This window comes from Felis catus, chromosome X (assembly GCF_018350175.1).
Source record: "Felis catus isolate Fca126 chromosome X, F.catus_Fca126_mat1.0, whole genome shotgun sequence".
Taxonomy (NCBI): domain Eukaryota; kingdom Metazoa; phylum Chordata; class Mammalia; order Carnivora; family Felidae; genus Felis; species Felis catus.
This window is the reverse complement of record NC_058386.1, coordinates 2101454-2115576: the sequence shown is the minus strand read 5'-3', so window position 1 is coordinate 2115576 and position 14123 is coordinate 2101454. Positions and strand designations below refer to the sequence as shown.

The following is a 14123-nucleotide window of genomic DNA, read 5'->3' as shown; positions in this document are numbered from 1 at the left end:
GGAAACAATTATTAACCGTTTACCTGAAATGCAAATTAGTCTTGGCGTTTAGCAGGAGTATGTCCCAAATATCGCATGGGCACATATTTCATACATATATTATCTGACATTCAGATTTAAGTGGACATTCTGCATTTTTTAAAGATTTTATGTTCTTTATTTTTTTAAGATTTTTATTTTTTTTTGAGTAATGTCTACAGCGAAAGTGGGGCTCGAACCCACAACCCCGAGGTCCAGAGTCACACGCTCCACCAACCGAGCCGGCCGGGTGCTTCTCATGTTGTACTTTTGTTTGCTTCTAGGGACACACCTTTTGTGTGTCCCTGCTACCCTCCAAGGTCAGGCCACACTGTCCCTGTCTCTCCCCAGACAGGTGCTCACGGACTCACTCCCTCCTTCAGGTCCTTGTTCAAATCCCAGCATCTGGGATAGATACACACGTATGTCCCCCTCTCTATGTGGACATATTCCCGTGTCTCTGCACACACAGAAAACCGTGTGATACATACGATTACCATACACTTATATCCATGTAATTATATGTATCCAGGGCATCCAGGCAATTACTGACTTGGAAACCCTCCCCTCCCCCTGGCTCTCCACCTTGCTATTTCTGGCTTTCCAGCCTCCATGTCACATCCTCTAACCATCCATGGCTGGCCAGTGGAATCTGACCCCATGAGACGGGGATCTTGGCCGGCTCACCTCGGCTTCATCCAAGTGCCCACATCAGCAGTGCAATCTTTTTTTTTTTTTTTAAATTTATTTTATTTATGTCGAGAGAGCGCAGAGAGCGAGGGAGAGAGAGAGAATTCCAAACGAGCTCTGTGCTGTCAGTACAGAGCCCAACGCGGGGCTCGAACTCAGGAACCATGAGATCTCCACCTGAGCCGAGATCAAGAGTCAGATGCTCAACTGACTGAGGCCCCCAGGCACCCCCAGCCTTTGGAACTGGAAACTCTGTTGCGGTGGCCCGTCTCCCCCAGACACCTTCACGCACCTGGGCGCATATCCCCACACGCAGTCGGACAGAGCAGCATCTTACAGTCCTACACAGCGCCCTGTGTAGGTTGCGTCTCTGGGGACCACCATACCTTCCAAGTCACAGTATGGGATTGAGGGCAGAAAGGGCAGAAAGGTACCTTTCACGTTAACATTTGCCTTCAAAATTGGCTTCTGTACTTTTAGGGGCACCTGGGTGACTCAGTCGGTCAAGCCTCCGCCTCTTGGTTTCGGCTCAGATGCTCTTATGATGTGTGGGTTCGAGTCCCACATCGGGCTCTGCACTGACAGCGGGGAGCCTGCTTGGGATTCTCTCTCTCTCTACTCCTCCACACCTCAAAACAGGCAAAGGAACTTAAAAAAATAAGTAAAAGTAGCTTATATACTTTTAAATTATGTATACTTCAAATGATTATAAATATAGGTGTAAATACATACATACCAACCTAAATATGTACAAAGATGTGTACTTGTGGCTTTATACATATTTAGGTTGTTATAGATTTATGTATGTATACATATTTGTCTACTGTGCATACATATATGTATATAATATACATATAATATATAACTATGTATAAACTATATATGTATATACTATGTATAAACTATACATATAAATTATATATAAAGTATATATATATACTATATACATATAAAATATAACTATGTATAAACTATATATGTATATACTATGCATAAACTATACATATAAGTTATATATAAAGTATATATATATATACTATATACATATAATATAAAACTGTATAAACTATATATGTATATACTATGTATAAACTATACATACAAATTATATATAAAGCATATATATTCTATATACATATAATATATAACTATGTATAAACTATATATGTATATACGATGCATAAACTATACATATACATACAAAGTCTAATTCCAGGCTGGTGCGGCCCAGACAGCGTTACCCCTCTCTGTGCTTCCTCTACGGATTCCTTTGCAATCACTTTCTAGAAGCCTCGGACTAAATAGGCACGTTCAGAAGCGTTATTTTTAGACGTGTGCGCTCCATGCACGAATAAGCCTGTCCGCTCAGATTTTTAAGGTTCACTTTGGAGAGACGATGCCTTAGGGTTTGGCTTGACTTTAGTGATTGATGATTCATTGATATTACTTAAATGCCCAATTATCGGATTGCTCCTGTTTCTACCCAGTGAGTTAATTGCTGTGAGCCCATTTGGAATTCGCGACCTTCCTGCCCAGGGAAGGGTTTGTGAGGTTTCCAGGGTGAAAGCTTCATTTCCATCACCAGCCTGGGTATTTATTTCTTTTTTCTTGTTTTTGTTGTTCATTTATCTTTAAAAAAAAATTTTTTTTTAAATTTATTTTTTTTTCAACGTTTTTTTTATTTATTTTTGGGACAGAGAGACACAGAGCACGGACGGGGGAGGGGCAGAGAGAGAGGGAGACACAGAATCGGAAACAGGCTCCAGGCTCCGAGCCATCAGCCCAGAGCCTGACGCGGGGCTCGAACTCCCGGACCGCGAGATCGTGACCTGGCTGAAGTCGGACGCTTAACCGACTGCACCACCCAGGCGCCCCCCAATTTTTTGTTTTAAATGTTTATTCACTTTTGAGAGAGAGAGGGCAGGGGCACAGAGAGGGAGACACAGAATCCGAAGCAGGCTCCAGGCTCCAAGCGGTCGGCACAGAGCCCGACATGGGGCTCGAACCCACGAACCGTGAGATCGTGACCTGAGCCGAAGCTGAACGCTTAAGTCACTGAGCCACCCAGGTGCCCCGGGAGTGGGCACTTCCAGATCATTTGGTTTCAAGACATATGTTGGGCCAGGGCGGCATTGCTGATACAAGTGAGGGTGTAGCATGGGGTCCCCCGACCCCCCGAGAGCCAGCTACCGAAATACAGCCCTGGGGTGTCGTCTGTGCAGCCTGCTTGCGGAAGACGGTGACTCAGCGGGGCTCACACTGGAGCAAGCCTCCATGACTGTGGCCACACATACAATCATAAAGCAAGTGACATCATCTCTGATTAGTCACCAAGGGTCTGCCTCCATGCACACAGGCCCAAGTCCCCGGGATGGTAAGAGAACATGGCCCACGAACTATGAATTCCCACGAATTCCCAACGCATTAAACCAACACAGACCCACCAGGGGCCGTCCAGTGACCGGGAAGAAACCAAAAGCAGAAGATTGCAAAGCTAAGAGCAGTAAATGCTGGCCAGTCCTGGAGACCCTCCTTGCTGGCCAAAGGGTCATCGGTGATCAGAGAAAACTCGCAAACCCCGATACATGGCTTTGCCACAGCTCATCTGAGAAAGTGGGGAGCAATGTACTGACGATGGAAAATGACCCTGTTATATTCTTAGTAAACACAGGACACCTGGTACAGGGCTTCGCCTGAATTACAGGAAAATCTAGCTGCAGAAATCTGAAACCCTAATCCCGTAGCTAAACATCCATCAGAATTTTCTGCCTGCCCGCAAAGAGCAAACCTAAGTGGGCATATTTCCAGGCATCCAACGATAGAAATATTTTCATCCCTGGCTGCGTCCACATTCAAAGCATCCCTACGTTGTTGAAAGGATTGCATGTATTGAAACCCAACTGTATACTTCCAAAATATGAGTTTACCTGAGTGAGAGACGCTATACAGACACGTATTTAACTCAGAACTATATATATGTATTTTTTGCATATATAAATATGCTTATGAATATAGACTGCCATTTCTGTAAAGGCAGCTGAATGCTTGTTGTTTAGAATATATGGATTAGAATTTATATTGGGGTGCCTGGGTGGCGCAGTCGGTTAAGCGTCCGACTTCAGCCAGGTCACGATCTCGCAGTCCGTGAGTTCGAGCCCCGCGTCAGGCTCTGGGCTGATGGCTCGGAGCCTGGAGCCTGTTTCTGATTCTGTGTCTCACTCTCTCTCTGCCCCTCCCCCGTTCATGCTCTGTCTCTCTGTCCCAAAAATAAATAAACGTTGGAAAAAAAAAAAGAATTTATAGTAAAATACATTAGAATATATATTATACAATATTAGAATACAATGTATAATGCATATCTAACATTATATATAACTTGTGATGTCTGAAGGCAGCTGAACATGTTTTTTTATTTGTTTAACTATCAATTTATTTTTTATTTTATTTTATTAAAAAAATTTTTTTTAACGTTTTTATTTATTTTTGAGACAGGGAGAGACAGAGCATGAACACGGGAGGGTCAGAGAGAGAGGGAGACACAGAATCGAAAGCAGGCTCCAGGCTCTGAGCTGTCAGCACAGAGCCCGACGTGGGGCTCGAACTCACAGACCGCAAGATCATGACCTGAGCCAAAGTCAGATGCTTAACCGACTGAGCCACCCAGGCGCCCCTCAATTTATTTTTTAAAGTTTATTTATTTTCGAGAGAGACAGAGCGAGTGGGAGAGGGACACAGAGAGAGAGAGAGAGAGAGACAGAATCTCAAGCCGGTTCCAAGATGTCAGCACAGATCCCAATGCAGGGCTTGGACTCACGAACCATGAGATTATGACCTGAGTGGAAATCAAGAGTCAGATGGTTAATTGACTGAGGCACCCCAATGCCCCAGAATATGTTTCTTAGAATAGAAATGTTAGAATGTATAATAAAATATATTAAAATATAAATAATAAAATAAATACATTAGAATATATTACAGAATGTTAGAATACATATAATACCCAATATTATATAAATCTATATATATAATGTATATGTATGTACATACAAGTTGTAAAGTCTTTGAAGGGCCATAAGCATGTCTTTTAGGATATACATAGTAGATGGGGCTCCTGGGTGGCTCAGTCGGTTGAGCATCTGAGTTCGGCTCAGGTCATGTTCTTATGGTTCATGAGTTCGAGCCCCGTGTCGGGCTCTGTGCTGACAGCTCAGGGCCTGGAGCCTGCGTTGGATTGTGTGTCTCCTTCTCTCTCTGCCCCTTCCCCGTTCATGTTCTGTCTCCCTCTCTCTCAAATATAAAATAAAGCACAAAAACATTTAGAATATATATAGAATACATGTCATAAAACACATTAGAATACATATTATAGAATATATCAGAATATAATATACACAGTATGTAATATAAGTATAAAGCCTATAAAGGTAACAATATACTTTTTAATTAAAATTTTTTTTAAAGTTTGTGTATTATCTTTTGAGAGAGAAAGACAGTGAGAGCAGGGGAGGCACAGAGAGAGAGGGGGAGAGAGAATCCCAAGCAGGTTCTGTGCTGTCAGTGCAGAGCCTGATGCAGGGATCAAACCCACAAACTGTGAGATCACGACCTGAGCTGAAACCAAGAGTCGGACGCTTAACCGACTGAGCCACCCAGGCGCCCCTGTACTTTTTAATTTTAACTATCTCTACACTCATACACACACACATCACACATATGTATACACACACATATGTACAAGTATATACCTAACTCTTCCAAAAGAACGACACGTATCTATACTCCTGCTGGCTTAGAAAACTACACATTTATTCCTCTTATATTGAACACCTGGACGGGTTGTTGCGTTAACCTCACGGTTCAGGGGACTAGAGACAGGACCTCCTTGTTTGCACATGACAGAGTTCAGTGTGCCCTCCCCGCACCCAAATGTCATGTCGCAGCCCAGAGGCTGTACTGACTCCTTAATGCCTAGCTTACAGGGTTTTGTTTTTTTTTTTTTCTTTTGTCTTTCCGAGTCATATGCTGTGGTTTCTGAAGAACTTTTATGATCGTCCCGGATGAAAGCTGCTTTTGTACAGCAAGGTGTTGCCGAAGCTGGCCAGGATATTTATAGGAAGACGTAGGTATGTGGTCAGGCTCAGGGGTGGGAGAGGACCGAATCACGTCAGCTGGGCCACCTGGCCTTATAATGATCCTGAAAGTTTTTCTGGAACCCTTGCTGCCTGGGTGCAATCGGAAAGGAAAAAAAGCATGTCCCTGATTGACCCAGACTTGACCACCAAGTTTAGTCCCCTAGCACCATCGCAGGGGCAAGTCCCCTGGGGACCATCCTGAACCCCCCAGCCCCTCCGCAGGGCGGGGCCAGGCAGGACCTGGTGCCCAGAGCCCCTCCTAGTTCCAGCCCGGTGCCCTCGGCCTGCTCAGGGCGCACATTTTTTTTTTTTTTCCACCTCTCTGGCAATAAGCGACCAGACCAAGCGCTCTGCCTAATGCCCTGGGGAAAATGCCACCCACAAAGTGTAGACGAAGGGTGGGGCGAAGCTGGCAGCCCGGGGCCAGAACACCACACCCAGAGCCGGGTTCTGGTTTCCTGTCGCCCCTCCCACTTGGCCAAGCCCGGCAGGCATGGCCTAGTCTCGGTGAAACGCTTCGCTTCTGACTTAGACGTGGCCTTGCCTTCTGGACCGGCCGCCCCTGCCCGCCCTGAGCGGACAGGGTGGCCAGACACAAAACAGGACGCGCCGTGACATTCCAAGTTCACATACACACTAGTCGTTTCCTCTGGAAGTGTGCCCACATGGGATCTCGGACACGCTTAAACGGGGGCGGGTGGGTGGGAGACGGAGCTGTAAATGCAAATGGCCTGGGGCGCCCTGCCTTCCTTCCCCACAAAGTGCCTGGCGTCCTGAACGCAGGGAGCCATCAGAGTTGGGGGCACTGCCTTCGGGCGTCCTAGCTCTTAAGTCTGCCTCTGGTTGCTTTGTTTGGGAAATAATCATGGATTGTTAGCAAAGCTTGCGGGAAACTCACGGGGCGGGGGGGGGGGGGGTCCTGCGCGCTCGCCCCCACCCCTGCCCACCCCTTCCCCTCCACTCCCGCCAGCATGTTATACCAGTTTGGCTCCCCCCGCCCAGGAACCAGGAAGCCGACCTGGGCGGGGTCTTAGGATTCGCCAGACCCGGCGAGCGCCCCAGGGGCTGCGCGGGCCGCGCGCCCTGGGCGCACTCAGCTCCGGCTCCAGTTGGATCTTTTAAGTTTACTTCGTGCCAGCCACGCCCTCCCGGTGCCCAGCCCGCCCCGCCTGCCAGCCTTCCGGGCGAGCTCGGCGGGGACCCCAGCCCCCGGGGGCGCGCGAGGGGGCGCGGCCGCCACCCCAGCGCCGCCCGCCCGCGCGCCCCGGCCTGGCGGGGGCGGCTCCGGGGCGCGGCGGGGGCGGGGCGTGGCGGCGGCGGCGGCGGCGGCGGCGGGGACGCCCCGGTCCCCGGGCCGGGCGCGGGCGGGCGGGAGAGCGCGCGGCCCCGCCCAGGCCGCTTCCGCCCGGCCCCCCCTCCCTCGGCGCGCACGCTGCGCCCGCGCGGGTGGCCGCGGACTCGGGCGGCGAGGGATGAACCGGGACCCCGCGTCGCCCCCGCCGGCCCGGGCCGCGCCCCCCGCCTCGGCCGCGCCGCCCCCGCCCCCGCCCCCGCCGCCGCCCGGGCCCCCGGGCCCGCCCTCCGAGGCCGCCGGCTACTCCCACCAGCTGCTGCTGCTGCTGCTGCTTCAGTGAGCGCCGCCCCGCGCCCCGCCATTGTCCCCGCCGCTCCGCCGGGCCGCGGGGGACGCGCATGGGTGGACGCCGCTGATGCCGCCGCCGCCGCCGCGCCGCCCTCCGAGGCTGCGTCCCGCCGAGCCCGGCCCCGCGCGCTCCCCGGACTGGAGCGCGCCCCCATGGAGGCGCCCGGGCTGGCCAAGGCGGCCAAGGCGGCCAAGGCGGCCAAGGCGACCGAGCCCGAGGCCCCGGGAGGCCGTGCCGACGCCCCCGACGGCGCGCCCGCGCTCTGCCCCAGCCCCGAGGCGCCCTCGCCGGAGCCCCCCGCCTACCGCCTGCAGGACTTCGACACGCTGGCCACCGTGGGTGAGTAGGGCGCGCGGGGCACCCGGCCCGGGGGGACGCTGGCGTCAGACAAAGGGCGCGCGTGTGCCGTCGCCTGGCCGCCCCCCTGACCGGCCCTGGCCGCTCGCGTCTGCGCGGGGAGTCCCGGCCGTGCGCCCCTGGCCCCTGTGGGCGCCCCGAGACCCGGAGCCAGTCCCCTTCCAGCCCCCCGCGAGCCTCCCCGCCTGCGGGCCGCCCGGGCCCCGCGCCCCAGAAGCCCCTTTAGGTAGGACTCCCGTCCTCCCCGGCCGCCCCAGGTGTCCGTGGCACCCGACGTCACGAAAGTTCCTGGGGGGGGGGTCACCTCACGTTGGGGTCGTCGCCCGCCCTCCCAGCCAAGGGGCCCCGAGCGACCGAGGCGGCGGCCACACGCACCTGCACAACTCTTTCTGGGCAGCGTCCCTGTGCCCAGCGTCAGGATGCTTCCGCGTAGACCTCACCGGCGGCTTGGCGGGGACAGGTGTCCCGGGGCGCCCGTCACGGGGCGGGCGGGGGGCGGCAAGGGACACGGACGCCTTGAGCGCCTGAAAGTTGGGGCTCCTTCCCGGACACTGATTTCCCTTTGTCCCGTCCCTTTGACTTGCATGGAATTTCTAGCGAGTTCCCTGGGCGCGCGGATCCCCAGACGCGCTGGCTTATGGGGCCGCCCCGAGTGGGGTCAGAAAACCCCGACCGCACGGCGGTGCCGGGTTCAGGTTGTGGACACCCACCACCTGCCTGTGGCTACTTAGCACGTCTTTGCTGCCCACAGGGTTCGGGGGACGTGCGCTTTGTCAGAAAGCGCGTGGGGAAGGGGCCGTGTCACCCTGGGACAGGGGTGTTCGGGGACTTTCCTGGGTCCCCTAAGCCTATTTTGGAAAGGAGGAAGCTGGGCGGGGAATCAGGAAGCCGTGAACTCGAGGTCGTGGCCTAGGGTCAGTCACGCCGGCAGACCTTCTCTTTTCCCTCCGGGGTCTCCCCCTGCCCTGTGCACTCGGCTGTGAGGAAGGGTCTCCAGGAAACCCGATTTCGGGAGGACGGCCCGGGTCGCACGTCCTCTACCTCTCCTTGCTTGCCTGTCGCTGTTTCCCTCATCCTTCTGTCTGTCTCTCTGTGCCCGTCTCCTTCCCTCCCTCCCGGAAGCCGGCTGGTGGATAAGCGGGCTGTGTTTTGCAGGGGGCAGCAGGGGGGGCCGGGAACGCGGGCCAGTGCGGTGACCCCGGGGGTATGTGGAAATCCGAGTGAACAATGGAAAGTTGCTGGGGGACCCGCGGAGCCTTGGCACGCAGAACCACCCATTGTATTGCTTCTGGGCACAGGCATGGCTCTATTGTCAGACGGGCCCGGGCCACGGGCCAGGACCGTGGCAGGGTGTGGGCGGGCTGTGGACCTGACCTCTCCTGCCGCCTGCAGTCACGCGGGGCCCCGTGGGCATAGGTGCCCAGCCGGTCGTCTTGTCCTTAAAAATAGAAGGTCGCCGCCTTTGGGGATGGAGAGGGCCGGCTGTGGGAGGGTGACCGCTTCTGTCCAGCTGCCTCTTGTCCTCTCCTACTGGGGACGAGGCTCCTTCCTCAAGGATAACTTCCTGCGGGCTCCAGGGGTGTGGACGGAGAGCTGGGGGCGCGTGTTCAGCTGTCAGGTTACAGAGCGTGGTCAGGGGCCCAGGGGTGTGTGTGTGAGAGAGAGAGACAGACAGACAGACCCAAGTATGTGTATGTGAGAGACCCAGGGGTGTGAGTGACCGAGGTGTGTGTGCAGTTTCTGTGGTGGTGTATCTAACCTTGTGCTTCAGTACTGAGGAACGTGAACCTGAGCCCTCTCGGCCCCGGAGACTAAGTCTGGAGGGACCCCCGGCCGTCCCGCCCCGGCCGTCCCGTCCCGCAGCCCGTGCGTGTCCCTTCCAGCTCCCGACATAAGGTGCAGTGGGTCCCAGGGGGACGAGCAGCCGGGCGACCTCACGGGGCCCCAGGCCACACGGGCGCCCATAGACCATCTCTATGTGCTTTTCCTCGTGAGAGTGCAGTCCTCCGTGACAGGGACCCACCCTACACCCTACACGCGGAGGGAGCGCTCCCCAGACGCCCCCAAGCCCTCCGCACCTCTGTTTTCCACCACCGTGCCCACGCCCCAGGACCTTCTGTGCAGGATAATTCGGGACGGGAGGGCACAGCCCGGCTCCGCCCCGGAGGAGGTTTCCCTTCGTGGTCACGGCACACAGTGTGGGTTCCCGTTGCCCGTCTCCCCTTGGGTGTGTGACTCACTCTTGTCCTCCCCCCGACCCTGCCGTGTTTTCACCCGTCACTTGTGCCTGTCAGCTGGGTGCTCCGGGGGGGTGGGGGCGCCCACGGGACAGGACTGCCGAGTCCCCGTCGCAGGTCTGACTTCGGCTCAGGTCATGATCTCGCGGTTCATGAGTTTGAGCATCGGGGCTCCGTGGTGACAGCTCGGAGCCTGGAGCCTGATTTGGATTCTGGGTCTCCCTCCTTCTCTGCCTGTGTCCCGCTTGCCCTCTGCCTCTCTCGCTTTCTCAAAAATAAATAAAACAATAAAAAAGTAAAAAATATACATACATGTTTTGAAATAATTATACACTCGCAGGGAATCCCCACATCCGTCCCGTGCACCCTTGGCAAAGCTTCCGTGCGTCCTGATTCCTTCTTGGCCCAAGATCCCAACCAGGATGTTGCCTTTGGTTCAGTCGGAGAGACCGTGGACCCTGTGCAAGGCGTCCCAGTTTCTGCAGGCACGGCTTTCAGATTCTGCGGTGGATGCATTTCTCTCCAGTTTTACCCTGTGCGTTTATTCCCCTATTTATTTATTCATTAAAAAAATTTTAGTGCTATTTTTGAGAGAGAGCGAGAGCAGAGGAGGGGCAGAGAGAGGAGGAGACACAGAATCCGAGGCAGCTCCAGGCTCTGAGCCGTCAGCACAGAGCCCGACGTGGGGCTCGAACCCACGAACTGTGAGATCGTGACCTGAGCAGAAGTCAGGAGCTTAACCGACGGAGCTCCCCAGGCGCCCCCATCCTGTACATTTCTATGGCGGCCGACACCCCCAAGTCGAGGCCAGAGCGAATTCCCTTCACACAGCCTGGGGGCTCATGGTCACCACCTGCTATTTGCTTAGTTCACACGTGGCACAATCACAAAGTTGTATTTCCTTAAGATCGAGGAGACCTTTGTCCGTGAATCACTGACTGTAGGTGGATCTGCCTAAAGTCCTGGCAATCGCTTTGCTTCCCCACCGATAGGACTTTCTCGCGCCCTCTCGCTTCCCCCAACTTGGCCCTAATCCCGCTCCCGCTGCCCTGGGCTGTGTGTCTCCTATAAGGGAGCTCATCGCAGCCCCGGGCGGACCCCAGCGTCACAACCTCGCCTAATCCTAAACACGTCCCGAAGGCCCAACAGCAAATGTGAATGCCATGACGCTGGGGGGCACGGCAGGGACACAAACATTCATCTGCGTCAGTGCGTAACTCCCTCCATCCCCCTCCCCCAGCCCCTGCCTCCGGATGTGGGAGGTCATAGACGACTCAGCTCGGAGTTTACCCTGCGCTGAGACGGGTGCACGGTGGGTACCATTGGCGGGAGGAGAGAGCTGCGTCCTGGGATCGGGGCCACGGCACGCAGAGGCGGGGGCGGGCCGTGCTGGCACGTGGAGGGCACTGTGGGGTCCGCCGTTCCCAGGAGGAGGTGTTTGATCAAATCCTGGAAGGTGAGGCAGGGGCTCCCTTGCGGACAAGACCGTGGGCACCGTGGCTGGTCCTCAGGTTTGGGCCGCGTCACGATCCCCTGCAGGGCCGAGGCCGGCCCCGCCCTGGAGATTTTTCCTGGGTCCCCTCCCTTGAGCTGGAGCCTGTGACTCTGCATTCCTCACAAGTCCCCAGCAATGCTGCCGGTCCAGAATGTGCTCTGGAACCCCAGGGCCACCTCGGGGCCCCGTGCACGTGTTCCAGAAGCTCTCAGGAGGTCACTGTGGCTGGTGTGGGGCCGGGCAAGCTGGGACCAGAAGGCACAGAGCAGGGCTGGCCGGGTGTGAGCACTGGGGGAGGGGCTGCAGGATCTTGAGCCGTGACCGCATCTCCCGTGGGTTCAGAGGTTTTTGTTGGGGCTTGTTGGGGGCAGAGGCTTGGGAGCATGCACCCTTGAGGATGTGGTGTTTAGAATCGGGGACATCTTACCGGGTGCTCAACTTCTGGGACCATTTGGAGGTTGAACCCAGACAATTTGCTGTGTGAAAGTGACCGTATTAGCCCAGTAGAGCCGCTGGGAGACATTGCCACAGAGTGGGCAGCTTAAACCACAGACCTTGGTCTCTGGCAATTCTGGAGGCTGAAGGTCTGAGGTCAGGATGTGGGCTGATTGGGTTTCTGGTGAGACTTTGCTTCCTGTTTCGCAGATGGCCATTTTCTCATCGTGTCCTCACATGGGCTTCACGTGCAAGCTGAACGTGTAGGGGTGGGGACAGGGTGCATCCTCCCATGTCTCTTCCTACAGGGACACTTAGAAGGGGTTCTGTTGGATGAGGACCTCACCGTTAGGACCTCATTTCACGTTTGTTTCTTCCTTAGAAACTTCGTCTCCAAATACAGTCACACTGGGATTTAGGTCTCAAAGACGTGAATTTTGCAGGGGGGGAGGGGACGCAGACATTCCGTCTGCAACAGTGACTTAGAGAACTAAGTCATGAGTAACTTCAACTCCAAGGTTTTTGGGTTAAATAACGGGAAAGCTGGTGCTGCATCAGGCAACGCAAGGTGGGCTGTGGATACATCTGTGTTTGAGAGAGAAGATCACCACGTCGTCACCATCACCTCTGTCTATGCTTGTCCCTGACACCTGCCCACGTCCTACCTCCTCCATCATGGTTATCATCTTAACCACCACCATCGTCACCAACACCATCATCATCATGGCCATGGTGACCACCACCGCCAACCCTATCGTCATCATGACCATCATCATCCCCACCATCATCACCAACACCGTCATCCCCACCTTCCCTTCAACACCTGCCTGCATCCTCCCTCTTTGTACCCTCTTTGTCATGATCACCGTGGTCCTCGTCACTTCCGACACTCATGAAACTCTTTTAAATTGAAATTCACGTGACATAAGATAATTTGGCAGTGAACAAACCCGAGAGCATTCGGCACATTCCCAATATGCAACCCTCCCTTCTGTCTTGTTCTTAAACAGTTCCGTCGCCCCAGAAGGACACCTTCTATGCATTCAGCAATCACTCTTTGTTTCCCTTCCCCCTGCCCTTGGCAACCACCCGTCTACTTTCTGTCTTGATGGGTTTGTCTATTCTGGACATTTCATGTAAACGGAATCATACAGGATGGGGCCTTTCTTAATTTGTTTCTTTCACTTGCATGATGTTTTTGAGTTTCGTATGTATAGGTAGTATACGTCAGTATTTCATTCTTGTTTATGATCAAGTAATATTTGATGGAATGGGTAGACTACATTTTTTTTTTTTTTTTTTTTTTACCCTGTCGTTTGAGTTTGCCTAGAGAAACAGCACTGCAGACGGGCGGCTTCAGCAACAGACATTTATTGCTTCACAGTCCCGGAGGTCCCGGAAGTCCAAGATCCAGGTGTGGGCGGGACCGGTTTGTTTTGAGGCCTCTCTCTTGGGCGTGTAGACACCATCTTCTCTCTGTGTCCTTACATGGCCTTCCCTCTGTGTGTGTCCACGTCCTAATCTTCTCTTCTGAGGACACCTGTCCTATGAGGTCAGGGCCTGCGATACTGACCCCCTTTTACCTGAATCCCCTGTTTTAAGACCCCATCTCCAAATACAGCCACCACAACCCATCAACCCTCAAGGTGCCTTGTGCATTCAGGTAGCACCTCTAGCAAAACTCTGCGTGGGGTGTGGGCGTTCTTTCGTCCTTGGGAAGGAATGGCTGGTGGGAGGTGTTACTGGTTCCCGGGGACCCTGCGTGCCGCTCGTGGATCTGGGATGCTGCGCGTTCCAGGGGCTTTCCTGGGGCGCTCTGTGGGTCTCCTTCACGCTCCACCAAGAAGGGCGAACGTCCGCCCCATCTGGTGGGATGTCTGTGGGACCTGGTGTATAAATCTGGGTCCCTCCACGTCTCGGGAAGTCACCTTCCGTGACTTCCACGCCATGTGGTCGGGCAGCCCAACTTTCTCATTCTTTTTTTTTTTTGTTTTGGAAAACGTTAAATTTTTTTTTTTATTTTTGAGAGAGAGACACACAGAGAGAGGGAGACACAGAATTGGAAGCAGGCTCCTGGCTCCCAGCCATCAGCGCAGAGCCCGACGCGGGGCTCGAA

General features: G+C 54.2%; 1 protein-coding gene across 2 annotated transcripts in view; it reads left to right on the top strand.

Moving 5' to 3' along the window:
* Window positions 1–7401: 7401 nt before the first annotated feature.
* Window positions 7402–14123, top strand: part of PRKX (protein kinase X-linked) — a 75998-nt gene continuing 69276 nt past the window's right edge. For both annotated transcript variants that reach the window (XM_023249502.2, XM_023249503.2), the window contains exon 1: window positions 7402–7822. In XM_023249502.2, the coding sequence (XP_023105270.2) occupies window positions 7636–7822 (187 nt within the window). In that variant the 5' untranslated portion in view covers window positions 7402–7635. The remainder of the gene's footprint in view (window positions 7823–14123) is intronic.